At 44.8% G+C, this 27,973-nt stretch overlaps 1 protein-coding gene across 2 annotated transcripts in view; it reads right to left on the minus strand.

The window, feature by feature from the left end:
- Window positions 1-2,508: 2,508 nt before the first annotated feature.
- Window positions 2,509-27,973, minus strand: part of LOC148513622 (uncharacterized) — a 55,865-nt gene continuing 30,400 nt past the window's right edge. For both annotated transcript variants that reach the window (XM_088481674.1, XM_088481673.1), the window contains 2 exons: window positions 11,850-11,977; window positions 2,509-6,304 (listed from right to left, as the gene is read on the minus strand). In XM_088481674.1, the coding sequence (XP_088337800.1) occupies window positions 5,546-6,304; window positions 11,850-11,977 (887 nt within the window). In that variant the 3' untranslated portion in view covers window positions 2,509-5,545. The remainder of the gene's footprint in view (window positions 6,305-11,849; window positions 11,978-27,973) is intronic.

Here is a 27,973-nt window from a genome sequence, read left to right on the forward strand (position 1 = left end):
TTTGAAAGGGGTATTCTGGAGGCTAAACAAAAGAAATTCAGGAGGGATCTGAATGACTATGAAAATAACTCAGTATGATCCTTTAGATTTAAACAGAGTTTCTAACTATGAAAATGGAATAAAAGTTTCCAGAAATGGAGAAAAAATATAGACAGAAAACCAATAGTTAGGAAAGATGGGAAACCAGATTCTATCAACGACTATTCCCATCCCAATAGATATGACTCTGTCCAATCCCAAGGAGGAATTACATACCAGATCCCCACAGCATTATAATCGAAGAAATAGGGACACCATACACTATCAAGATAGCAGATATGAGAGAACAAATTATAGGGAAGGGGAAAAGAGTAAGGTGGTAGAGAGAGATTTTTTAGGGACACGTCCAAAAATGAACAGAGAGAATTTCAACCAACAAATGGGGTTTCACGGAGGTACCCCAAAGGGACGAAGAGGCTCAAGCCCAGAGGTAGGCGAGGGGGAAATAAGAATAAGGAAAAACATAGAAATCTTTAAATAGTCTTAAGCTGCATACACACGATTTTTTGAATGATTATCGTTAAACGATTATCGTTCATGCGCGTTCACGTTTGTAGTTTGTAGTTCAGTCAGACTTGTCAGCTCAACGATTTTCATTAAGTTAGTATGCAAAAATCGTTTGTAGTTCAAAAAAATCGTTCATTACACTTTAAAAAATCTGACAGATAATCGTTCATCGTTTGACTCCAGAAAGTGAGCGACTTATTCAAACGATTATCATTAAACAATATTGTTTAACGATAATCGATCAAAAAAATCGTGTGTATGCAGCTTTAAGAAAGATCAATTAGACACTAAGGGTGCAATTCAATTGTTTTATCGCACCCTATCTCCTGTCTAAAGAGACGGGAGATCGGGGTGCAATATTTAATTGTTGTATCGCACTCTAAAGAGATGGTAGATCGGGGTACAATATTCAATTGTTTTTGGGCACCCATGCATATCACGCACAAATAGACAGGGTTTAGTCATGTAAAATGACTAAGCCTGTCTAAAGTCCTGCTTTGGGTGCCCAAACCCCTGTTTGGGTGCCCAAAGTGCCAACTTCTCGCACATTTTTGCCCGGGGAGCTGCAAGAAGAAATGTGTGCTCCCATGGCTGTACGTGCTATTGAATTGCTCTGTCGGGTGCCCGGCACCATCATCTGCGAACAAAAACAATTGAATCCCCCCCTAAGAATGTTTTCAATATCTCCTCTAAAGAGCTAGACAATTCCCAATTGTCCCTACTTAGTAAAGGCCTCAAATTTTCCCTAACCTGCGAACCCAATATATTCGATCTTTATGTCGACCTGAACCGATTTATAAGGACTCTGTCGTAAACGATTTTTCGCTAAAAAACAGCTATGCAAACAATGATTCTTCAATTCCTATTGCCACCTTAGAAACTCTATGGGAGGAAAATAACAGAGTGCTTAGAGAACCTTAACCAAGAAATTGGGAAACAAATCTTTGATATAAAAACAAGTCGGAATTATTTTAAGCTCAAATGGGAATTTTTTCTAATTGGAGCAAAGAGCAGTGTGTCCTATCAGTGCGGTCCGCACTGATAGGACACACCACGTATTTAATGGACTCATTTTTTTCTGGGATCATTCTGATTGCTGACCTTGAAAAAGACCCCAGGCGAGGGGTTGAAACGCGTTGGTCATTTCTTCTGAGAGCCCCAAACTGACGAGAGTGCAGAGAACGTGTGATGAACGCCGGCAAGAATCCAGTACATGTTCCGGACAGATGCTGGATCGCGGCTTATCCACTGGTGCATAAAGACCTGATTGTTGCAAGTTTCCCTAATCCAGCTGGTAATTGTTTGCTTTTTGGCCGGTTGGGGATCTCATATTTAAAGATTTTTCTGCTTACCATCATGTGCTATCAATAGTCGTGGCACATTAACAAGATTGGATTTTTCTGTGTGTTGTTTATGTGTTATATGTATTGGTTTTCGATATATTAAAACTGTACTTCACTATATGCCCATCCTCTTTTTTTACATGGGGACATGTGCAATTTATTCCTACGGACCATGCTGTGTTTGAGAGTCATCTGATCATCCACTGTTCATGAGATTTTGAGGACTTTGGATTAACCCATCATTTTGCTCTAAGTATTATGTATTAGCGCTGGTAGTGTGGTGTCACATTGGTTCGAGGCTTACAAACTGGTTGGCTGATAACGTAGGATGAAATTATTAATACTTGTCCAATCATATAATTATGTGCTTTCTAGAAAACACATTTAAACATTCAGTATGTGTGTAATTTGCTCATGTGTTTAGGGGTAACTTTTATATCTGTAGTACAAGAAATATATTTATGTAATAATAAATATACTACACACACAGATCTATTATTACCCTGGCTCATTAACTATGTTGAATATAATTAATATCTGTCCGACCTTTCAGCCTGATACATTATATGCAGTTTTCATACACATAATGATTCCAAAGTAACTTCAGAGACGTGAAAACTCTATTTAGTAATTTTTATTCACAGGTAAAACAAATCCTCCGATTATAAAATGCACAAAGCGATACATTTTCTAATTCTATTTTACGCTTCCTTATCTAATTACATAACAAAAGCACAAGCAGATGTTTCTACAGACTTAAACCATTAATACACAAACTTCCAAGTATATATTTAAAATAGTTAATGATTGTGAGGGATGATACATATATACCACCTTTGGGTTCTGAGACTCATGCTTTCTCTGTATCTTCTGTTCCTCCTGCTCTTCTTCCTAACAATAGTCAACTGCCTAATATTTATATTCCCATAGTGTGTTCAAATTCCAAAATAAGTTGGACTGTTCTGCCCCAAATCAGGGAGAGTATAATAAAATTTGGGAATTTTATTTCATCCGAAATTTTTGTTTGGCTACTTTTCATTTGTAAATGAGGACAACCATTCCTTAGGTGGGTTAGATCTGCTGTTGCCATGGCCCCTGGCTTGGCCTACACTGGACAATAGACAAAACCAGCTTATAGTTGCCATAGGTATTCTAAACTTTGACACTGATCTAATTTTATACTCTCCCCCATCCACCTATACCTATCAGTGTCCATTCATTACTTTATGGCCTACGCAGGAGGACTTGTTTAAAGTAAACCATTCCTCCTAGCAGTCATATAATTGATGTAAATCAGATATACTGTATATACACACAAACTTAATGACCTAACTGATTCCCTATTTGATACAGTTAAGCATAAAAACTATGATCGTAACTCATCTACTCTACACGACTATTACCCTGTGGTTAAAATGGGTGTGGTACAGAAGATCGAAAATGTCGACAGGGAATGGCTGGACGATAAATTGTCCACATGCAATAGGTCGACAGGGACAAAAGATCGACGGTACAAAAGATAGTCAACATATTTTTTTTTATTATTTAAACCTAACCCTCCCCTTGGTGCCTGTGCCTAACCCTAGTCTAATTCTAACCCTCCGCCTAGTCCCTAACCGTCCCCTCCGGCAGCCTAAACCTCCTCCAAGCGCCTAACCCCAGTCTAATTCGCCTAGTCCTTGACAGTCCCCTCCAGCAGACTAAATCTCCCCAAAGTGCCTAATCCTAGTCTAATTCTAACCCTCCGCTTAGTCCCTAACCGTCCCCTCCAGCAAACTAAATCTCCCCAAAGTGCCTAACCCTAGCCTAATTCTAACCCTCCGCCTAGTCCCTAACCGTCCCCTCCAGCAACCTAAACCTCCTCCAAGTGCCTAACCCTAAAAACGTTGAAAAACCATAAAAAAAAATATATTGTCCATAGGTGTGTTGACCATTTGAACCTGTCAACCTCCTACTTTGGACCTGTTGCATATTGACCATCTGGTGTCAACCCATTGTTGACCTTTTACATTGTTGATCTTCTATCCGAATACTGGTTAAAATCACATTTAATCATCAATGCTATTTTAATTCAAACAATTTCCCTTAATAATAATACAAACTATATTATATTTTATTTAAACAATTACACATATAGGGTAACAGTACAATTACTATATAGTAACACGCCCTATTTTCTGACAGGGCATACACTACAGGATCAGGTGCGTGGCTTTGGTGGCAGCTTGAAGCGGATGTAACGAAAGGTGTCAGTTTAGAAATTGCTCTGCCTAGCAGCTCTGATTACAGATCACAACCTGTGTTCCGGCCTCCCTTTGCTGCAGTACTTTGGGTATCTGTATGCTGCTTTCTGTTGATTCATGTGCATCTGATCATCCCTGATTCAGCAAGAAACGCAATTGCAAAGCTGCACACAGGCAGCTTTGCAATTGCGTCCTTGCAATAATTCAAATGTATGACACCACCTGCTGCATTTGCGATCCCAGCACTGTGACGGAGGTCGCAGTGCTGGGATCACCATCGGTGGACGGTGCCGGATGGCCAAATAGCTGAGTAAGCTGTCTGGCCGGCTTGCAGGCCCAGGATACTGCGTTGATCAACCCAGATCCTGGGCTTGCCACTCCCGGAAAATGGGGCGGATACGACCCTGTTTCCAGGAATGGCGCCTCCCCCCGCAACGCCCCTTAAATGCCTCTGACTGTCAATCAGGCAGAGGCATTCAAGGGCTAGAGTGCTTTATAGCAGGCCCCATTCTGCACACTCGCAGAATGGGTCCTGCACATGCATTAACGGGAATCTGCGTTCAGCAGTGAACTTGCCTGTACTGCTGGATTAGCCCCTATATTTGGTTTTGCTAATGCTTTTCCTGTCTGCCGGTTTGGCTCTGATTCTTTCAGTATGGTTCTGATCTGGCTAGTCTTGGTTTTCCTTCTGGTGATCCACTTGGCTTATGGGCAGTCCACTTGCGTACCAGACCCAGCTTCTTGACCTTTCCTGTCACCAATGTGTGACATCTGGGGACATGACAAAGGCCAAGCCCCCTCGCGGGAATCTGTCTTGAAGATGGAGGGCTCCTTAAATTGCCAGTGCAACTCCAGACGCAAGTGAATCTACTAAAAATCTGTTTAAATTAAAACACAACAGTCAGAGAGGGGGCCCTTGATCTTAAGGTGGCCATACGCCGCGCAATTATTGGCCCTTTGGGGTCATTATCTATTGACGTTAGGTTAAAAGTGTTCTATGTTGATTTACATTAAAAACATTATTCCATTATTTTCTTAGTGGTAAAATAAACCTTACTATTATAAATACAGTAGCTATAAATAGTACAATTACTGTAGCAATATAAAAAATAAAAAAGTGAGCTCTTACTCTAGTTTGCGTAGCATAATTTGCGTAAATAGCTCTGCGCGTGCCCAGAAAAGCATGTAGTATGTACATTTGGATGATGCTTGCATGTGCTGATGGTGGATGGGCAAGGTAAGTGTTGTCCTTACCTAGGCCAAGTACAGGGAGGTGGTGTATATTCAACTGCAAAGTGATGCAGCAATATCAGTTATAAGGCAAAACCAGCCTGGTAACTGATTGCTGCTTTTAAAACTTATCAGCGAACTTGCTAAAATCACTTTGGTTCCATAATCTCTGTATCTACCCATTTATCTCCTTATGTAATCAGAGGGAAGGTGTCCATCTGTACCATCCTTATTTGGCATGTCTTTTTTATTGTTGTTATACTCTGGATTGATCATTATGGGTTCATCTCCTCCAAAGACACTAGTGAGCAGTCTGAATTGCTGTGTGTCTAATGGGTCTCCATCTGCGTGTGGGCTTACCGAAACCTCCCATCCCCCTAATACAGACACCTTTTTGCAGAGATCCTCCGGGTCTGCTAAAGATACAGTATTTAAATCAATCTTAAAAATGTTACGTCCATTGAATGGGAGGTTTAAAGACTCACTGATGTTATTTGCTGTTTTGGAAGCCATCGCCTCTCTGTTGCTAATTCCCATTATTGTATTTTCTGGTGGGACCTTCGTACATCTACCTGACACTGCAATGACTTTCGGATGTTTCCTGAGAATATTGTCTTCAGCTGATGCGACCAAGTTTTGATCACTTGGATCTTCTGATAAAATGACTCCAGAGAGTCCTAAAGTCGTCTTATCCAGCACTGCTGAGTGATCTGTGGAGATTCCTCCTTCACCGGGACCGTCAATATCTTGACATCTGGGCTGTTGTTGGCCCACGGCTCTGTTATCTGCGTTATTGGCAATATAGGAATTGATGTCCCGGAGTGTTTCCATGTAGCTTTCTTCATCTTCATTGCTCCTTTTTGTTTCCATAGATATAAGAGACACCAGTGGCATTAATTCATTTTTCTTGGTATATATTGTATTCCAGTTTGGAAGGGATTGCTGACGATACAGAAAATATGTATTATTATTAGACGCACAGCAACATATATTTACTAACACATACTACTGTGTGTCACTGTCTGCTAGACTTACCCACCCTGTTGTCATGGAGCCTACAATTTACAACACCATCATCATTGTTATTATAACCCATTCTCATCCTGCTCAACTCCACCTATTGTGTTCTTCCTGCAGTTATCTTGCGCTTCATTATATGTTTGTTTCTCAAATGTCCTTTGTACTTCTCATGTTTTTAAAATACAAACTCAAAAAATAGCTACATATCCTGTGCTTATTTTTAACCTCTAATATTTAAGTACCTTTTTGTCTTGGCAGCGGACAGCAGTCATTGTTTTCCTTTTTTATTATAAAATTAACTACAAATTAAAGTTACTGCTATCAAGATTGCTCACGGCTGCAAAGTCTGGATTAGGTAAAGCGGTAAGTTAACCCATGCCACTCCGGACCATTATCTCCGGTGCTGCTGAATTTTGCTCAGCTGCATAGGCAACATTGTATTTAAATTAATTTTTATTCATCTCAGCTATACCTGGCTTTTCTTTTGAAGTGAAAACCCCTATTAGAGCGGCAGTTTCCTATATCCTTTGTAAAATAGGATGTTTGTAGGGGATGCAGTCAGGAAGCTGACGGTTGAAATGCGGACCGCCGGCTTGCCGACTGTCAAATCCCTGCAGGGTACTAATGACAGGCATCAAAATCCCGACACCTGTCATTATACCTAAGCCTGGAGCCCGATGCCCGGTATACCGAACGAAGGTAAGCCGGGTGGCGGGCGCGGATAGCCGCAGGGGGAGGGTTAGGTTAGGGGCTCCCGGGTGGGACTTAGGGTTAGGCTAGGGGAAGGGGGGGTTAGGGTTTAGCACCCCTGGGGGAAGGTTAGGGTTAGGCACCCCCCCGGGAGACTTAAGTTTATGTTGCAGGGAATGGGGGGTTAGGGTTAGACACTTGGGGGGGAGGTTAGGCACCCCTAAGGGTGGGTTATGGTTAGGGGGGGAGAGGGTTAGGTTTACTTAGAATACTTACCGATCGGAATTTTCACTCCTGTCGGTGTTGCAGCGACGGGATTTGAACCGCAGGCGGTCATTCATACCGATCAGAGTTTTATAAAAATATTATTTTTTAAATATTTATTACAAAAAGTTGTGGCTCAGAGCAGTGGCGTATCTATAATGGGTGCAGTGTGTGCGGGGAACATGGGCCCCCGGGTCCAGGGGGGCCCGCAACGCACACCCTGCACCAATATTATTTTAAACTGACCTGTCCGTGTTCCTGCGTCGGGTGTCAGCGCTGCTCAGAACACCAGAAAATGGCCGCCACGGCCATTTTTCCGGTGTTCTGCGCATAGGCAGTAGACTCTGGGCACACTCTAGTGCCCGGAGTCTACTAATGTTCCGGTGGCTGGCCAGCCGCATCAGTTGGCTGCCGGCTACCGGTGAGAGAGGAGGGGCCCGCACAGGGAGTGCACACAGTCCCCCTCCTCTCTCAGAGGGGCTGAGAGGCCCCCACTACACAGAACTAAAAGCAGCCGCCAGCTTACTAGAGTTTCCTGGAAGCTCCACGCGCCAGATTTAGGTTGCAGTAAGGGGGTTCATCTAGGAGTGTCCATCATGCTGTTAGCTGTGGAGTGATTTGAAGGTTTTCATGGCAACCAAGAGGAACTATAGATAGCTTTGAGGCAAGGAGAGTGTAAATGGGTTTTTAGGTAACTGACTAGACAGGCAGAGTCCAAGCTCCCCTACATCTGGGGAGGGGGAGCAGCTGCTGAGGCAATGGCCTGAGTAAGGGGGCAGGCTCCAGTGCTGGTGACACCCACAGCAGTAACCAAGATATGTGAGTTAGCAACCGCAGCGCAAAATGAATCGGCTGTGAAGCAGTGAGGTAGACGTCCTTTTAAGAGATGTCCTTTGCAATAGAGGAACTGCCAGGTTTATGTCCCAGAAGTCCTCCGGCGTCCTCCTGTGCATGTACAGAATGACACGCGCCACGGATGGTGCTGGGAGGGATCAGGTTACAAAATCTAAAGATGGCATTGTTCACCGCTTGGTGCATATGCGATAAGCGGGCAAACCTCCGAAAATTGTATTTTCGTAGGTCTGACGCAAAGAAAGCTTTGCTACATCACGCCCACTGTGTGAGGGAAGAGAACCAACTTACAGCTCCCAATTTATTTTTTTTGTTCTTTCTTTAACCGTGTTCCAAATCCTGGGTCAGACCCAGGATTTTGGTGTGAATGGGGCATTATTTTGGACGGAAGGATACTTCTTCCTAGGGGAAACCATCAGGGTTGCCTTGGTGCAAAATCTGATACACATTCTTTGTTTATTTGTGACAGGATTATCTCTTAATGTGCACCACCGTTAGCTGGCCATAAACTCAGACCTATATGGACGTGATAATATGCGCATATTTAAAGTGTATTAAGAAAATGTCTGGTACCAGTATTGCATAGTCATCACCTATGATATTGTGCTTCTTGCAGTAGGGACATCCAGCAAATTAGGAGTACAACTGGGTAGAGAATAGAACATCTAATCATACATATACACACCGGGGCAACAGTAGGTAGTCCCTGTAAAAAGGAAATCTACTTAATCTTTCAGCAGATGGTGGAATAATAGTCTGCCATTGTTATTATAGGGATTTCACCTCTAGAGTCAGGGTTTTGATGTGTTACTAAGGGAGACTGGAGAACATTCATGTGGTGTAGATTAAATGTGATATATTAATTCAAGAAAACCTACACTTGTAAGTGAATGTGTTAAGCGTGTTTTAGTGACTCTATAGTTTAAAGTCTATACTGTGCAGCTTGTAGTTTGTTCCTTCGAGGTAAAAGGAATTCATTCTGTTCCTGAACAATAAATCAAGATATTTGTTATTTTGTTGTCATATAGTCTCTGTGGTACCTATGTATAAGGATTTACTTTGTGATTGAGACCTCATTACCACTAATCACAGGGGTTCTCCTAAACCACAGGTTCTCAAACTCGGTCCTCAGGACCTCAAACAGTGCATGTATTCCAGGACAGAGTTTGAGAACCACTGTCCTAAGCCAACCCCTGGGGTCTGGTGACAATCGATGGAGGCTTGGGTGGAGGCACTAGTACTTTCTTCAACGAGGAGCAGCACCAAGAGCAGCACCTTGTAGGTGAGCCAGGGTTACAGAAGCTTAAGGAAGCAATAAAAAAGAAATTGCTGCAGTGGAGCTCTCACTACTAAATAGACCCATCCCACCCCATCTAATTATACACAAGTTACAAAGTAAACATTAAAGGAACAAGCTATGGGAATTAGGATTTCAGTTAGCCAGCTTTGACAGAGAGCTATACTCTTGGGAGTCAAGCCAATTGGGTGCGAGTTGCTATTTTCACTTCGAATTCGCATAGCGAATTCATTTTGCAATCCAATTAGCAACGCGCATTGAACCAGTCAGACTAAATTCGCCCCTCCCTGACATGGAATGTCAGGACACTGTTCTGAACCCCTTGGACCCCCTCCCCCCTAATGACTAATAAGGCAATTGGGAGTTTCCAATCAGCTTAATTAGTCCAATAATTACATGTAATTTTGGGGGGGTAAAGAAAAATTGTCATCAAATTACCCCAAAATCTACTTTTTTCGTTAGTTTAGGCACCCCAAATTTAATTAAAATAATTTTATATCTTTTTTTTTTCCTTCAATTTTTCAAGGTGCCCTCAATGTACCCCAAAATCAGCCTTTATCCTACTTTTTTTTTTTGCCTTCGTTTGAGATTAAGGGGTCTATTTACTAAGCAGTGTTAGGAGACAGAGTGAAAAGTGATAAGAAAGTGATAAGGTGCCAGCCAATCAGCTCCCAACTGCCATCTCACAGGCTGTGTTTAAAAAATGACAGTTGGGAGCTGATTGGCTGGCACCTTATCACTTTCTTATCACTTTTCACTCTGTCTCCTAACACTGCTTAGTACATAGACCCCATAATTAAAAAAGTTAGTTTTTTTTTATTATTTTTACTTGCATTAAACCCCCCCACACACACACAAATCAGCCATTTGACACCACTTCAAAACCTACAGGGGTCTATTCATTAACCCTAAAGTATAATTTTTCATGTATTTTTTTACATACTTATGTATGTGTTGTATTCATTAAAAGACTTAACGCAGGAGATATGACAAATATCTCTTGGTTAAGTCAGTCTCCGTTAATTTCCACACTCTGTAATGTGGAAATTACTGTATTCATCAAACTTAGATTTTCGGTAATTGATGCTGTTAATTTACGCCGTCTGCAGACGGCGTACAGCCCCCCGAAAGTGCTAACAAGCTGCCGTTTAGACGGCACGGCAGCTTGTATAGCAGATGTTCCCCCCTAGTCTGTGTGCTTCCCCTCCCTCTCCTCTTCCGGCAGTGGCCGCCCGCTCCTCAGCAGTAAACAGAGATCTTACCTCAGTCGCTGCCTCCAGTAGGACCTTACGCGACCTCTTCCGGCTCAACTTGTGTGTCGCCCCCCCCCCCAGCGCTCCATCCTGCTGCAGACTGAAGCATCTCCCCTCTGTTCCCTGGTGGCACTTGTAAGTAAGCTTAATACTTAACTGTTTACTTACTGTAAACAGTTAATTGAAGGAGCACTGACAAGTGCAGAGGGGAGATGCTTCAGTCTGCAGCAGGATGGAGCGCCGGGGGGAAACATGGGTAATAGTTAGAAATAAAAATATATTTCATATTCTTACGGCAGCTGAGATCAATGCTGCGCATCGCCGCGTCTGTGATTAGAAGAGGGGCATGCGCAGCACTGATTACAGATGCGGTAAGGTAGGACTAGGCAGGGAAAAGTATCTATTTCCCGAAAAGCTGTCATCGCAAAAATGACAGCTTTTCGGAATAGATAGTTATGGGGAGGAGGAATGATGATTAATTAGTAATAATTAGGTAGCGCCCCATGTGAGTTCTAAACCTAATTCCCTCCATCGTATTTTTAGTAATGATGAATAGGCCCCAATGTACCTTCCTTATGCCCACAAACAGCCTTCTATACGGTCCTGCTAACAAAATTATCGATTTTGGAGGGTTCAGGATGGTCCCCCCACATTTTCATGCATTTTTCTCAAATCTAATTTGGCAGTCAAATCGCACCCCTCCACCGCAAGTAGTGCGAACAGGCATTTTTAATTGGATTGGAGAATTCTTGGGAGCGCGCTTCAATGCGAAGTCTGCGAGTTTCAGGAAACAAACTCGCTACTCGCAATTCGCACCTAATTGGATTGACCCCCTGGGAGTTCTCACGTTCATGGACAAGTCGCTAACCTAGGACCCGCTCACTGCACTGCAGCGCCCTCTGCTGCTGATCTTGGTGGGACACGTTTACAGCAGTGATTACACCCAACAAGGAATTAATTGTGACCTAACGCAAGAGGCGTAACGCCTTAGAAATAGAGGCAATGTTAAATGCATGGGCAGTGTTATCCTGTTTTTTATGTTATATTTTTTAATGCTAGATATTATTTTGTTGCAAGCTAGAAGAAAGTAATAATAACAAAAATCACTGACCAAAACCTTTGGGGCAAAAATCTTTTTGCTGCAGATACATCCAGCTCTGTCAAGTGAAAATAGAATCAGCAGCAATCCAATTACAATAACGACGCCAGCAGTAACAGCGAAATATATGTTTCGGTCACCTGTAATGACAAACAAGGCACAAATTGTCCATCTCTGATCAACTATAAATAACATGGCTGCCTCACAGTGCTGGGGTCAGGAGTTTGACCAGGGCCCTGTCTGGAGATTTTCTAAAAAGTACTAAACTAAAAGGTAAATCCACCTAAAACTAGAAATGCTGGTTTGGGTTCTTATTCATCATCCAGTTTTGGTTTTGCCAAAATGTTGTGGCTGGTTTTGGTTTAGTAAATTTTTTTCAATAATTGACAAAAAAGCTGAAATAACATAATTTGGGCCTTGTTTGTTACTAGAGTATTATTAACCTCAATAGCATTAATTTCCTGTCATTTACAGTCCATTTTGACCACCTCACAGCTCACAATATTGTTTTCAACTTTTCACTAATATTGGCCAAAGGCTGTAGCGAGCTGGCTGGTTAAACTAAGTGACAGAGCAGCGGCACAAATACACGGCACATTGCACATTAAGGCCCGTATTCAATTTGAACCGAGCCGCTTTAACTTATCGCGGCCCGGACTTAACACCGACTTCGCGTGTTTTCCAGGCGTTAAAGTATCACGCGCGTGCCCGTGTATCCCCGTATTCAATTTGAAAGTAGGCAAAAACGGGACCTGGCGATACTTGGATCTGCGTTAAAAAACGGGAATTTTCGGGAAATAATCCTTAGACCCCCCTAAAGATGTCCAGACATAGGGGATCACTATGGGTACCCCCGTTTTTGGCTGCAAAAGAAAGTCGGGTTTTTAAATACCTGCGGCAGGTGTTTTTTTCCCGACTTTGAAGAAGTGATGCAGAAGAGCATTTAGCTTTTGTTTTTTCATTTTTAAAAATGGTCCCATCAAATTTGGGGTACATGAAAATGGGTACTAGCATATTTTTAAGTCCCAAAACGCATTTTTTTAAAATTCTGCAAAAATGCACCTGCCACGGCTGTTTGAAACCCAACTTCCTTCAGGAGTTAAAAATGGGAGTACCCATAGTGATCCCCCATGTCTACACATCTTTAGGGGGGTCCCTAGAATAAGTACAAATTTACAAAAAAAATTACATAAGGTCACCCCCCAAAAGCCAAACCAGCCCCAGGCTTGCCAGCCAGTGGTGGTTTCTAAAAATAGGGGAACATAAAGTGTAGGGTTCCACTGTATTTTACAAACCAACCCAAGGCTGCAGGGACCAGTTCTGGTCCTTAATTTTTTTTTTTTTTACACAGATTACCTTTGGGGGACTGTCTGAAGGCTGCGCGGGGATTCCCGAAATGTTGCACCCCAAAACCCCAATTCTGTACTTTTCAACGCCTGCCATTCATAGGCGATACATTACCGCCTATTACATTGCATTGACTATCCGCCTAGGCGGAAAGTCTTTCAAATTGAATACGGGGTTAAACTAAAACAGGCGATAATGACGTTATCGGCAATAAATTACCGCGAATCCGGACTTATCGCCTCAAATTGAATACGGCCCTATGTCGCACATTAGTGTTCGTTAGTGACATTACACCACACAGTAGTGTCCGTTATTCACACTACACCACACAGTAGTGTCTATTATTCACATTACACCACACAGTATTGTCCGTTATTCACACTACACCACACAGTAGTGTCTATTATTCACATTACACCACAGAGTAGTGTCCGTTATTCACATTACACCACACAGTAATGTCTGTTATTCACATTACACCACACAGTAGTGTCCATTATTCACATTACACCACACAGCAGTGTCCGTTATTCACATTACACCACACAGTAGTGTCAGTTATTCACATTACACCACACAGCAGTGTCCGTTATTCACATTACACCACACAATAGTGTCCGTTATTCACATTACACCACACAGCAGTGTCCGTTATTCACACTACACCACACAGCAGTGTCCGTTATTCACAATAACAATGCCAAGAATAATGGTATTGTGAAGCAGGGGGTGGGGCTACGATGACACGATTCAGCGCGAATTGCGTCACCGGCCCCTCCGCTGCCAGGGTTTATATGGTGATCGCAGGGGTGGGGGGGGGCAGGCGGGTCATGGGGGAGTGGGAGGCTTGCTTGCCTTTCCAGGGGGCCGGGAGCGGCACCCAATTTTCGGGAGGCTCCCGGCCGAATCCGGAGGGTAGGCAAGTATGGTGTCTGTTATTCATATTACATCACACAGTAGTGTACGTTATTCACATTATACCACAAAGTAGTGTCCATTATTCACATAACATCACACAGTAGTGTCCGTTATTCACATTACACCACACAGTAGTGTCCCCTTTTACACCACAGTAGAGTCGCTTATACGCATTATGCCAGACAGCAGAGCCCTTATACACATTACGCCAGACAGCAGAGCCCTTATACACATTACACCAGACAGCAGAGCCCTTATACACATTATGCCACACAGCAGAGCCCTTATACACATTATACCACACAGCAGAGCCCTTATACACATTACCCCAAACAGCAGAGCCCTTATACACATTACCCCAAACAGCAGAGCCCTTATACACATTATGCCATACTGCAGAGTCCTTATACACATTACGCCACACAGCAGAGCCCTTATACAGGGGCTTTTCTAGAGAGAAGGGAGACCGTGTGCAGTCTCCGACATGGGCCTCCTCCTCTCTGTCCGGCAGCCGGCAGCGCACTGAGCTGTACGCGGCCAGCGCTGGAGTTACAGACTCTGGGCACTAGAGTGCGCCGAGAGTCTATAGAGCAGTGATTCCCAACCTCGGTCCTCAAGGCACACTAATGGTCCTTGTTTTAGTGATATCCATGATTGTGCACAGATGGTTAAATCAAAATTACTGCGGTACTAATTATGTCACTTGTGCTCAAATATGGCTATCCCTAAAACCTGGACTGTTAGTGTGCCTTGAGGACCGTGGTTGGGAACCCCTGCTATAGAGTATGCACAGGTCACCGGGAAAATGGCTGCGGCGGCCATTTTCCCTGTACTGCGCATGCTCAAACGACGTGAAAATGACAGCGGCGGCCATTTTCCAGTCGTTTTTAGAGTGCCGGACCCCCATTCCGATGTGGGACTCCGGAGAGGTAAGTTTGCTACAGGTGCAGAGTGTGCGGTGCAGTGTGGGGCCCCCCTGGACCCAGGGGCCCGTGTGCCCCGCACACCCTGCACCCATTATAGATACGCCCCTGCCCTTATACACATTATACCACACAGCAGAGCCCTTATACACATTGTACCAGAAAGCAGAGCTTTTATACACAATATGCCACACAGCAGAGCCCTTATACACATTATGCCATACAGCAGAGCCCTTATACACATTACTACAGATAGCAGAGTCCTTATACACACTATGCCACACAGCAGAGTCCTTATACACATTATGCCAGACAGCAGAGCTTTTATACACAATATGCCACACAGCAGAGCCCTTATACACATTATACCACACAGCAGAGCCCTTATACACATTATACCACACAGCAGAGTCCTTATACACATTATACCACACAGCAGAGTCCTTATATACAATACGCCAGACAGCAGAGTCCTTATATACGTTACGCCAGACAACAGAGACCTTATACACGTTATGCCACACTGCAAAGTCATTATACACGTTATACCACAGAGCAGAGCCCTTATACACATTATACCACACAGCAGAGTCCTTATACACATTATACCACACAGCAGAGTCCTTATACACATTATGCCATAGAGCAGAGCCCTTATACACATTACGCCACACATCAGAGCTCTTATACACATTATGCCATAGAGCAGAGCCCTTATACACATTATACCACAGAGCAGAGCCCTTATACACATTATACCACACAGCAGAGTCCTTATACACATTATGCCATAGAGCAGAGCCCTTATACACGTTACGCCACACAGCAGAGCTCTTATACACATTATGCCATAGAGCAGAGCCCTTATACACATTATACCACACAGCAGAGTGCTTATACACATTATGCCATAGAGCAGAGCCCTTATACACGTTACGCCACACAGCAGAGCTCTTATACACATTATGCCATAGAGCAGAGCCCTTATACACATTATACCACACAGCAGAGTCCTTATACACATTACACCACACAGCAAAACCCTTATACACATTACACCACACAGCAGAGCCCTTATACACGTTACGTCACACAGCAGAGCTCTTATACACATTATGCCATAGAGCAGAGCCCTTATACACATTATACCACACAGCAGAGTCCTTATACACATTATGCCACACAGCAGAGCCCTTATACACATTATACCACACAGCAGAGCCCTTATACACATTATGCCATAGAGCAGAGCCCTTATACACTATGCCATAGAGCAGAGTCCTTATACACATTATACCACACAGCAAAGTCCTTATACACATTATACCACACAGCAGAGTCCTTATACACATTATGCCATAGAGCAGAGTCCTTATACACATTATACCACACAGCAGAGTCCTTATGCAGATTATGCCATAGAGCAGAGCCCATATACACATTATACCACACAGCAGAGTCCTTATACACAGTATGCCACACAACAGAGCCCTTATACACATTATACCACACAGCAGAGCCCTTATACACATTATGCCATAGAGCAGAGCCCTTATACACATTATACCACACAGCAGAGCCCTTATACACATTATGCCATAGAGCAGAGCCCTTATACACATTATACCACACAGCAGAGTCCATATACACAGAATGCCACACAGCAGAGTCCTTATACACATTATACCACACAGCAGAGCCCTTATACACATTATACCACACAGCAGAGCCCTTATACATCTGATCCCACACAGCAGTGCGTTTTTTTCCGGAGCCGCGGGGTCTTGCTATTCACTGAAAATGGGACATTGTGAATTCTATAAAAATCACTGCATCTTTTTTCTCGCACCTCCAGAGCAAGTCTGATTTTTCCTAAAAATCACTCCCCCTGAGGACTAATTAAGCAATTAGAAGTTTCCAGTTAGCTTAATTAGTCCTTAATTACCTTCCAAAGTGGTGTCTTCTGCATCCAACGTCGGGAGCCAGGTCTTCTGCAGCAGCGTGAGTATGTGAGTGTGTGTTTTTAAGGGCTCTATTTACTACAATCCGCATTGGTAATGCAGATTGTAGTGTGATATTACCGACTGAATTCGCATTGCGAATTCAGGCAATATCACAAGGATTTACTATAAATCCCTTGCAGGGACAGAGCTTGCGAGAAAGCTCTGTCCTTGCGAATCACAAGTGCCCCGCGTATGCGCCAACCAGCCGCCGCTACCCCCCTGTCGCTAAGCCCCGCCCTCGTTGCCAAGCCCCCCCCCCATGATCGCGGACCCGCCGCAACCCCCCCTCCCTTAATTACACTTACCTGCAGTTATCGGGCCTCCGGTAATGTCCACCGGTCAGCTGACATCCCATATTGCACTGGAACCCTGTCAGGTGACGACCGGGCCGCAGTGCAGCATGGGAGAACAGCTGACCAGAGGGAGGACATCACCAGAGCCCCGATCACCGGTCCCTGGACTCAGGTAAGTTTGTTTTCTTTTTTACTTTTTTTTGCAGTCTATCAGCGTGTGGTCTGTTTGGTCTAAACAGACCACACGCTGAGACACTGCAAAAAAAAGTAAAAAAAAACACAGCTGATCACTGGGGCCAGCTCTGGGCTCTGCTCTCCCCGTCAGAGCGGAGCAGGAGCCCGGTAACCGGGGGAGACCCTGGAAAACACCACCTCCAGGTGGCGTTATTATCACAGGGTTTTCCCCGGTATTTTTTCATAATTTCATTTTAGTAACTTTGGTCGGATCACATTTCCCATTACAATAAGATCTGCATTGGTTTACTGCTTCAAATATACCTTAACACCTTGATACCTTCCTTAACTAATATATAAATAAATAAAGACACGGACACCAGAGCTTGGCTAAAAAGGTCACAGCTTTTTATTTATAAATAAATCAATCAACCTAACCAGGGTGGCTAAGAGACGCTGCAAACTCAGTTCTAGCTTTCATGCTGATCAAATACTCGGAGGACTACTTAAAAGTCCCCCCTCTAGACGTACTAACGATGTGAGAGTCTCACTTCCCTCTAGGGCCAATCTGAGGTGCTACCGTACAGCCAGCACCCGGGTCCCCCCGTGCAGAGCAGGACAAATTCGCCAGGGGCAACGAGGGTCAGTGCCCCCACAAAGTTGTCTTACGCCACCTAAAGCCACTGAGTTGCAGCGTACTCCCGCCAAAGCCAGGCCCTAAGAGAGACTGGCCCGCCACCCAAAACAAACAACTAGCCCAAGAACGAGAACAAGTCTTTAACAAACAAAGCTGTACCCAAAGCGTTCAGATGCACTCCATCATTCCGAAAAAACTTCCCAAGCTCACCCACAACAAAAACATGTCTAATCGCCATTCCCTCTATGGACTCAACATGCCTTGTAACCGCCACATTCACCTTCTTCCGAGTCCTCTCCAACGCACCATGCTTATGCACCCCTCTCCATTTCAAACGAGGCATCATATCCGACCATACAATCCGAACAGACGGCCATCTTACATGAATCTCATCCAAAACTTCACGCAGCCTCACAATCAGTTCAACACCTTTCAACTAACCCAAATCATTCCCTCCAACATGTAAAACCAAGAATTTTGGAATTCCCCATTTCACCACTGATGCCACAAGCAATGCTAACATCGACTCCACCCGCAAACCTCTCACACCAATCCAGCGAACACTAACACCACTTGGCCACAATGTCGGCCTCTGAGCCAACACATGTTTTTCTACCCAAAAGATATAAGAGTGCCCCACCAGCCAAACTGTGCCATCTTCATTTGCCAATCCTGTGGAAAAAGAGAAAACCTGCACCATGAGAACCACACCATACCCATATCTAAACAATACAACTTTACCAACACATAGCAACTAACTAGCAGGGATGCATATATGTGGGGAAACTGGAACCCGAGTGAAGAAGAAAACCCAAAAAACCTGCCCGTGAACCAAACTGGGTCAGATCATGGCTAACGGGAGGAAAAATTAAAAAATCCCTTCACACCCCCAATTGTTCAACGCTAATCGTTGAGCAATTGGCGGGTAAGCAACGCTTTTGGGTTGACGCAAGGAGCGCCTCTATACCTTGTCGCAACGTACATATTTCTTGAAAGCAGCCGACTTCCAACGCCCTACTTGCTGAATAGACTCTGCAGAAGCCCCTGCTATCGCAGCGCAAGTCGCAGCACCTATGCAGAATGAATGGGTACCATATTCGGACGGATTCACCCCCAGCTCCAGCAATCCTTTCTTAAATACCGCTGCAAATTGGTACCTAGTAAGGGGTGATCCGTCCGCATGAACCAACCATTGTGTTCCTTTAGTAGGGCGTACCGCCATATAATTTGAAGCTAATTGAACGGGACAAATAATTTTGTCTTGGTGTTGCTTTAAAGAAACCCACTTGCCCCTACCGGTTTGATCGGTTTTGGAGAATCGAAGCTTGCAAAGTACAGCCGAATCTCTAAAAACTATATCAGTTAACAAAAGTCCAGATGAATTGGATGTTTTTCTAGAAGCTACCAACTCACCAATCCTAAACGCTCCAAAAAATGCAGCTGCAAATGCAAGATGAAACAAAGAAGCCTCAAAACTATCGGAGGCCACCTTCCCCATAGCTGTTAACAAACCTGACAACATCTGCAAGTCTACTGGACGCCGGGAATCAGAATGTGTGGGCAACCCCTTAGCCCAACCCCTCATAGCCTTCACTAAAACAAAAGACTTGGTAGGGTCATGCAAACCCTTTAGCCTGCAAAAAAAAGAAATACCGGCAAGTGCGGACCCCATAGAAGCCCTGGATCTTCCCTGTTGATATCTTTCCCAAACAAAGGAAGAAATCAACTCCTCTGACGACTTACCCTCCTTCTCTAGGAGTGCACCATGAGTGCACCAATCCCGCCAAGCGGTCGAGTGAGCCTTGAAAGTCGATGGGGCAAGCGATTGTAACGCCAAACCTTCTAAACCGGTCTGATGATCTGCCACACAAACGATGGGCACACCAAACCAACGTCAGAAGCCGACGGGACAAGCGCTCGGAAGCGCGCAAATTGAAAGCGAGACAAAGCATCAGCAATCTCATTAAATACACCTGGTACATGTCTAGCTCTGAATCTGATATTGCCCTCAAGGCAGCGCAAAACTAAATGGCGAAGCAAACGCAACACAAATGGCGATGAGGAACGCTGGTTGTTGATGGCATGAACCACACCCAAATTGTCACGCCAAAATACTACATGGCAGTTACTCAGTCGTACGGACCAGAGTTACACCGCTACGACAATTGGGAATAATTCCAACAACAGCAAGTTGTTAGTCAATCCCTCCTCATGCCACTCAAGAGGCCATGGAGCAGCACACCATTCCCCATTGAAGAAAGACCCAAATCCAGACGAACCGGCCGCATCAGTAAAAAGTTGCAGTATGCTGTTCGCCAAAGGAGGTGATGGCCAAATACGTTCACCATTGAATTGTAACAAGAATCTCCAATTTCGGAGATCCTCCTTTATCTCAGATGACAGGCGAACATGCTGATACGGCCGAGTCACCCCAACCGTGGCCCTCTCCAATTTTCTGCAAAATACCCTACCCATGGGAATGATCCGACAAGCAAAATTTAAGGAACCTAGAAGTGATTGAACTCTGTGTAACCTAACTGAGTCCGCTGCCAAGCAAACTGCAATAAGCTCCAACAATTTCTCAACCTTATCACGAGGTAGTCTACAACAACCTGCCGCCGTGTCTCTCTCTATTCCTAAATATGATAAACAAGCCACCGGACCCTCCGTCTTCTCATGGGCAATAGGAACACCTAGAACTTTAAACAACGCCTGCGCAGAAAAAAGGAGATCTGAACAAACATCACTGTCTCCTGGACCTATGAAGAGAAAATCATCCAGATAGTGCGCTATGCCTGTCTGATCTGGACCGGCATGTAAACACCATTGAAGAAAGGAACTGAATTTCTCAAAATAGGCACAGGAAACCGTGCAACCCATAGGCAAACATTTACCTACAAAATAACCTGAATCCAAACGAAAATCCATGAATTGCATGGCCTCAGGATGCATTGGCAACAAACGAAATGCAGCTTCTATGTCTAGCTTCGCCATTAAAGCGCCACGCCCAAAACTGCGAACTAAGCTTAAAGTATTATCAAAAGATTGATACACAAGCCTGCATTGGCTCTCGGGTATGGCGTCATTTACTGAACTGCCCCGAGGATGGGAGAGATGTTGAATCAAGCGGAACTTACCCGGCATTTTCTTGGGCACCACTCCCACCGGGGATATACAAAGGTTGTGCACAGGAGGACAGGGAAAGGGACCCTCCATCCTCCCAAGCAAAACCTCCACCTCACTTTATCCCTTAACTCCCTTGGAAATTCCCTGGCGGAGTGCAAGTTCTGTGACACCCTGATAAGCAACGACCCCATTATAGGTAAACGAAAACCAACTGAAAAACCTTCTAACAAAAAGCATCCTCCCTACATGGATATAACCTTAGCCATCTAGTAAGAGAAGCCAAACGTACTGGTGAAAGCGCTTTAACCAACTCCTTTGTGTCCTTCGCCTCTATCTTGTGAAACATTTCCTGTTCCACGTCGACAGTCCTTGGCCGGATGCTCCCCCCACAGAGACGTCAGGAGTGACGAAAACGACAGCCCGAGCCCCTCGTACACTTGGAGTAGTTATAGGCAAAACATTTTCCTTTCCCCCCTCCTGTCGCCCCCTGTCTGCTGTTTGCATAAATCCTCCGGGGAGGAACACCGTCCAAGGGAGGCCGACGCTGTTGAGACATTTCCAGCCATACCTCCACGTCTTTAACCCCAAATGGACTGACGAGAGAACCGTCATGCTTCTTCCTAAATTGTGAGTCATATTTGCACCAAGCCAAATTATGAGTCCGGACGAACATGTCGAGAACTAAAAATAAATACCTTATAATGTTTACATGTTCTTCTGCCCTGGTTTCCAAGTAACATGTCGCGAAAATAAGCATGCCCTTCAACCATGTATTAAAGCTACTGAATGCATCCTCGCCTATGTCCCCTGACTTCTTCACCTGCGTGAAACCCTTTTTCATGTCATCAGTGAGCGAGAAAAGATCCACGAATTTTCCTCTGTGAATTCTGCTTCTAACACTTTTACACAAGCCACGTAGCACTGCAGTATTTGCACAGTGGACTGTATCTGTGCCTGCCTCCTGTACCTTATTTCCTGACTCATCATCCTTCCTAGCAGTGTTACCTGCCTTTTTTGCTAAATGCCACGCCACCATTCTAGCAATCTTACGGGGGCGTGCAGGGGAACCAGAAGAGTGTGAGGAGGAAGAAGAAGATTCAGACGAGGACATTGCCGTTCCATACTCGCCAGAACCAGATGGGCCAGGAACCTCTTCGCCAGCTTTGTCTTTCGACGCCGCTACTGTTCCTGACGCCTGTGTCGACTCTTCTTGAATTGGCAAAGCAGGAACCACTGAAACCGCTCCAACTTGACCGCTAACTGTATTGGAACCTGAAACTGATAGAGGCAGGTGAGGGACAGACACCGCAAATTGTGGCCCGTATATGGAGGTGGGAGGAGCCACCGCCGAGGAGGTTAACACAGGAGGAGCCACACCTGAGCTCCATGATGCTTGACTCCATGAAGGACCGGCCTTGGCAAGGGGCAGTGATCAGGCGCTAGGAGCTGCCTGACTACTTGCTGATGTAAACCAAGGGGGCGGAAACGAAGCTTGCGTAACCAAACTGATGGGAACCACCCCACTCTGAGTGGGGAGAAAACTGGTTGCTGATATTCGCAGTGGCATGCCGCTGGGCAATTGACCAACAGCGTCAGTAACAAAGGGGGGTTCATATTTAAAATGGCCCCCGGCTGTAAGATGGCCACCGGACCCGCCGTGGAAGCCAGGACGGCGTGACCACCCGTGGCCTGTGAGGGTGAGGCTGCTGGGAAAGGGGGAACCAGTGCGGCACCCGCGCCAACATAAGGCCAGGCGGAAGGTGCCGCTGCAAAGCTGTAGGATGCGGAGGACGCTATAGCCGCCGTGTGGCTCGCGAAAGCAGCTCCCGCAACAGGAGGGGTGAGGTGGAAATGAGCAGGTGGCAGGATGGCCGCGTGTAGCAAACCTGTGGGAGGAGCTGGTGTGGAGGCGGCGGGAGGTAAGACCGGCGGTGATCCGGCGATACCGTCTGAGGCAGGGAGCGGCTGCGCATCCATCAGACTGTTGGGCTGTGAAGGAGACTGAGGAATGGGTGTGGGGGAATACCGGAAGTGGATAAGAGGGCCCTGAGAGGGGGGGGACGTTGCAGGGTGTGACGGGGAGCCAGACGCTGGGGGACTGGCAGGGGGGTGGTGAACGGTGGCTCCACCTGGGGAAGACATTAGACTGGGGAAGACTGGGGGATGACCCGCAGGAGGGAGCGGCGCGTGCCGGGTAGGTGAAGATAGCCAGCCGGCTGGGTGGGGGGGGGCAGAACTGTGGGGCCGTGACATTTATGGCTAATAGAAAGGAAAAATTTGCGAAGCAAATTTACAGCTAGAGATATGCACAGAATTAAAATAACTGACACCAACTGATACTCAGCCTTAGGAAGATCCACTACAAGAGGCTGAGCTGAGTTCTGGCAGCCCCTTAAATAGACACCACCTAGCTCCTCCTACTAACAATCCCATAGGATAATCTTCTCGAACTGACACATACAGTTTAACCCAGCAACAAGGCTGTCATCAGCACAAACACCCAGCAGAAAACCATCAATCTTATCTTTCCTCAATTCTATACAAATTTCGTCTTCCATTATGGGAAATGCGATCTGCTTACTAAATATAAGTGATACTTAGGGGTTGGAGTAGAATTTTACAAATTCTACTCCAATTGCCCTTAAGTAATACCCCTTTTCCACCAAAATTCTGGGTCTGACCCGGAGTTGGAACAGAGTTCCTATCCGGATCAGACCCGGAATTTAGCCGGCGCCGACTCGGATATTCCCGAGTCGGCGCCGCTCACACCGGAGTCGGGTCTGCATAGACCCGGCTTTCCCAGCGTGAAAGTGAACGCTTGGAGATGACGTCATCTCCAAGCGCCACTGAAGCCAGACCAATCGGCTGGCTGGCAGCGCACTCCAGGTCATCTCACAGCAGGGTTTTACAGGCTACGCCCGTGTTAAACCCTGCTACTTACCTGGGTTGGATTGCAGGGTCACTCGACCTGGCGATCCAACCCTCTCCCCTTTTACACCAGGGAGCTGCCCGGGTTAACCCTGCAATAAAAGGCGTATAATTGTAAAAGGGGTATAACTGTAGGTGAAACTAAAATAATGTGAAATGGGTGTGAAAACTTTCACTTTATTTTATTAAAAATAATGTTAATAAATAGAGCCCTAAGTGTGTATGAGTGTGTGTGTGTATGAGAGTGACCTCCGGTGTGTGTGACCCCACCCCCACGTGTGAGTGTATTCCCCCCTATACCGGCGCTGGGAGAACTACATTTCCCCGCAGCCCTTGTGACTCCCAGCAGCCCCCTCCCCAGTGACAAGATAGAGAGAATGCCACGGGAGCTGCAAAGACCAACTGACACCCCCGGACAGGTGAGTGTATATGTATATATATATATATATATATATATATATATATATAGACAGTAGAGACAGGATGGCACTCCATAGACTGAAGGTATATTGGTTAAAACGGTCCTTAAAGGACCGTTTTAACCAATATACCTTCAGTCTATGGAGTGCCATCCTGTCTCTACTGTCTACATAGAGGTAGCGTTCTGCACCTCCGGAGAGGCACCCTAGCATGTATTTTCTCTTATCCCCAATTTGTGAGTGCTGGGTTTCCTGTTTTTTTTATGTATGTATATTGTCAAAGCTGAATAATTGGCTGAGACAAGTTCAGCTTAAAATTTAATCGCGGCGACGCCATCTTGCGACTGGCCGCAAGACGCCATCTTGGGAATGGCAGCAAGACTCCATTTTAGAAAAGAAAGCTTACACAAGCGCCATTTTGTCAAAAATACATAGTACACAATCCACAGTGCAAAATTGCTAAAAGTAGCAATTTTGCTACTCACAACGCAAAGTTGCTAAAAAGTAGCACGAACAGCTTTTTAACAATCTTCCCCTAACACCTACCAACGGTGTTTAGCAGACATAAAATAACTTTCCAACACATTAAAATCACCACAGACTTATATTTGACCAGTAGCAAAGTAGTGGTGTTTTCCCTGCACTTCATGTTAAACATAGGACAATGCAAAATAGCGATTTAGATGCACAGCCAGCTTTTTAGTGATCTTTCCCAAACCCATACTGGCATGCTCACACACATACACAGAAGCCTGTTTTCTGTAACTGTGGCTTAGTAAATGACAATTGGACCGTGTTTGGTGCCGTACTGATCTACTCTGTTCCCACAGCGTTCCGGTGGCATCGGTGAGGAGATCAGAACATGCGGCTATGAAATATGAATGTTAGAGAGAATAACTTCTTGAAATGTTGTATGCCATAGTTAGATTAGATTTATTATGCAGCGGGAAGGTGAACACAATCAGTCTGTTAGAGGCTGGGTTGAGTCTGTGCACTGACCTATGAATTGTACTGTAACGGAAGAAGCAAGAAGAGGAACCAATGAGAACCTGCCAACGTATTCTATTGTATTGCTTATCCCAGTATGGGTATATATGTGAGTGCTCTGAAACGAGATGCCAGTCTGCGGTGTTCCTGTTATGCTGTTTCGATGAAGGTCTCATTATTGATGCCGGTATCTGGTCCCAGAGCGCACACGTATGTATTGACTGTACCTTATGACCTAATGTTTGTACAATTTAGTTTGCGCTCATTGTTAGATCATAGCGTGGTAACATCTGTACTTTTACCTGAATAATAATCTTTAGCGCGTTGGACCGCTATTCAACTGTCTTAGAGTATTATTAATGGTATAATTAAACACGACGCTAATTAGCGAAATCTTGTGGTTTTAGAAGGTATAGGCAGGTTTTGTCTTAGAGGTTCTAGGCAGGTGAATCTTAGAGGTTTATAGGCAGGAATGTACTAAAGGTTTATTAACGATTCAACAGTTGGGGGCTCGTAGGTTTATCACGTTATCTGATACACAGTAACACTCGGTCAGTTCTCTCTCAGCAAAAGGGTGGAGGCACCTTTTGAGAGACGCATTAGTCTTTCATTACCACAGTGTTGCTGAGAGAGTACTGCCGGTTATTGTGTAGAGGAAGCGCTGATCAGAATCCAGGGACAAGGAGAGAAAAGTTGTTTTCTCTTGTTGATAAAAGTTTAGAGGGAGTCACATAATAGCGTTAAGGTAATACCACGTGGGCCTGGTCGCATCACTGTGTATGCGACTAGTCGCACAATTGCTTACACGTACTTCCGGTTGTGCTGCCACGTGTTTGAACAAAGCCATTGAGGTTTACGGTTTTTTTTCTATTACCAATATCTGGGTTGACGTGTATTTTTCTGCGCAGGAAAAAAGTGTGTAACAGTGAATACTTGTTGAACAAAGTTAAGGGTATCGTATGATCCTTAAGGGCTAGGTGCAAGGGTTAGTCTAGCCGCTCGGTAAGCAGTTTTAGCGTTCTATACACAGTAGCAGGTGTACATGTTGTCTTTGTTGTATAGAGGTGCGTGAGAGTAGCCGACATATAAACTCTCATAGGCTTGGAAGTTGCCTTACTAAATCTTATCCGGGTGTGGAAGTTGCCTTTTTCAAATCTTATCCAGGTGTGGAAGTTGCCTTACTAAATCTTATCCAGGTGTGTGGGCGCCGCCACCTTAATTCATCCACAGGTAAGTGAAAGTATCTTGATTGTCTTTCACCGGTTTAAATTTTTATTGGAAAGCGTAGGAGTTGTCTCAGAATGGGAGCCATGCAAACAGTAGAAATGTTAGGCAATGATGTGCTGCTAATGGAGGCGCCGATCGGATCGGCCCGTCGTATCATGCATACCAAGTACGGTACTTATGCAATAAGGTATTGTGATTTATGGTTTAATATGACGAGGAAGAGTGCTAGACCGATTCCCAGAATTGGTAGTTTTGATAAAAATGTGTTAGACAATGCCCGGGATCACATCAGTTTGATGCGCTCCCGAGAGAAAAAGGTTAAATATTTTGAATGTTTAAAACTGTGGCAGCACGAGGGGGAAATGTGGCTGAAGGAGGTACCCGTGACATCTGTCCCGGGCAATGCGTCGGTAAAAAATACCCATAAAAATGTAACAAGCAATTTGTACCCTCTCTTAAGCAACCATAAAGAAAATGTTTATGATGTGGATGATGAGCCTATTGTAATGTCTGCCATTTCCCATGCTGTGCAAATGATAGATGCTGCATCACCACAATCACGGGTGGTGCCGCCATCTCCATCGGTAACAGCAAGGGAAGTGTTAACACACTCTGCACCCGTAGAGGAAGTTGTTAATACCATACATAGCAGCAGCAGATTAAACCCCCAGCCAGGTAACCAGGTCAAAGGTAGCAGCGCTACCGGTCTGCATCCCATTCGGACAATAACTGTTCCGAATGGAAATGCAGACGCAAACGGTATAGTGCCCACGAGGGAAATAGTAATGCATTGTCCTTGGACAAGAGCAGAACTAAATTCCATCATAAATGATTTCCCCGATCCCAAAAAGGAATTAGCCAAATGTCAAAGATTTTTGAGAAATTTGGGTAGTGCACATGAACCCACTAATAAAGATTGGCGTGTAGTGTTAAGGGCCTGTCTGCCACGCAATACCGACGTGACAAAATTTATCACGGATTGTGTATTGGATGGTGAGGTCCCCTTAACAGATCAAGTAAACCAAGGTAACATTTCCCGCATTGTAACTCAATTGGGTATATACTTTCCAGTAGTAGTTAACTTGAACAAAATTTTCACCATTAAACAAAAAGAGAGTGAGACGGCAGAAGATTACTGCGATCAGGCTCTGCAG

This window comes from Taudactylus pleione, unplaced genomic scaffold (assembly GCF_031769625.1).
Source record: "Taudactylus pleione unplaced genomic scaffold, aTauple2 ptg000276l, whole genome shotgun sequence".
NCBI lineage: Eukaryota > Metazoa > Chordata > Amphibia > Anura > Myobatrachidae > Taudactylus > Taudactylus pleione.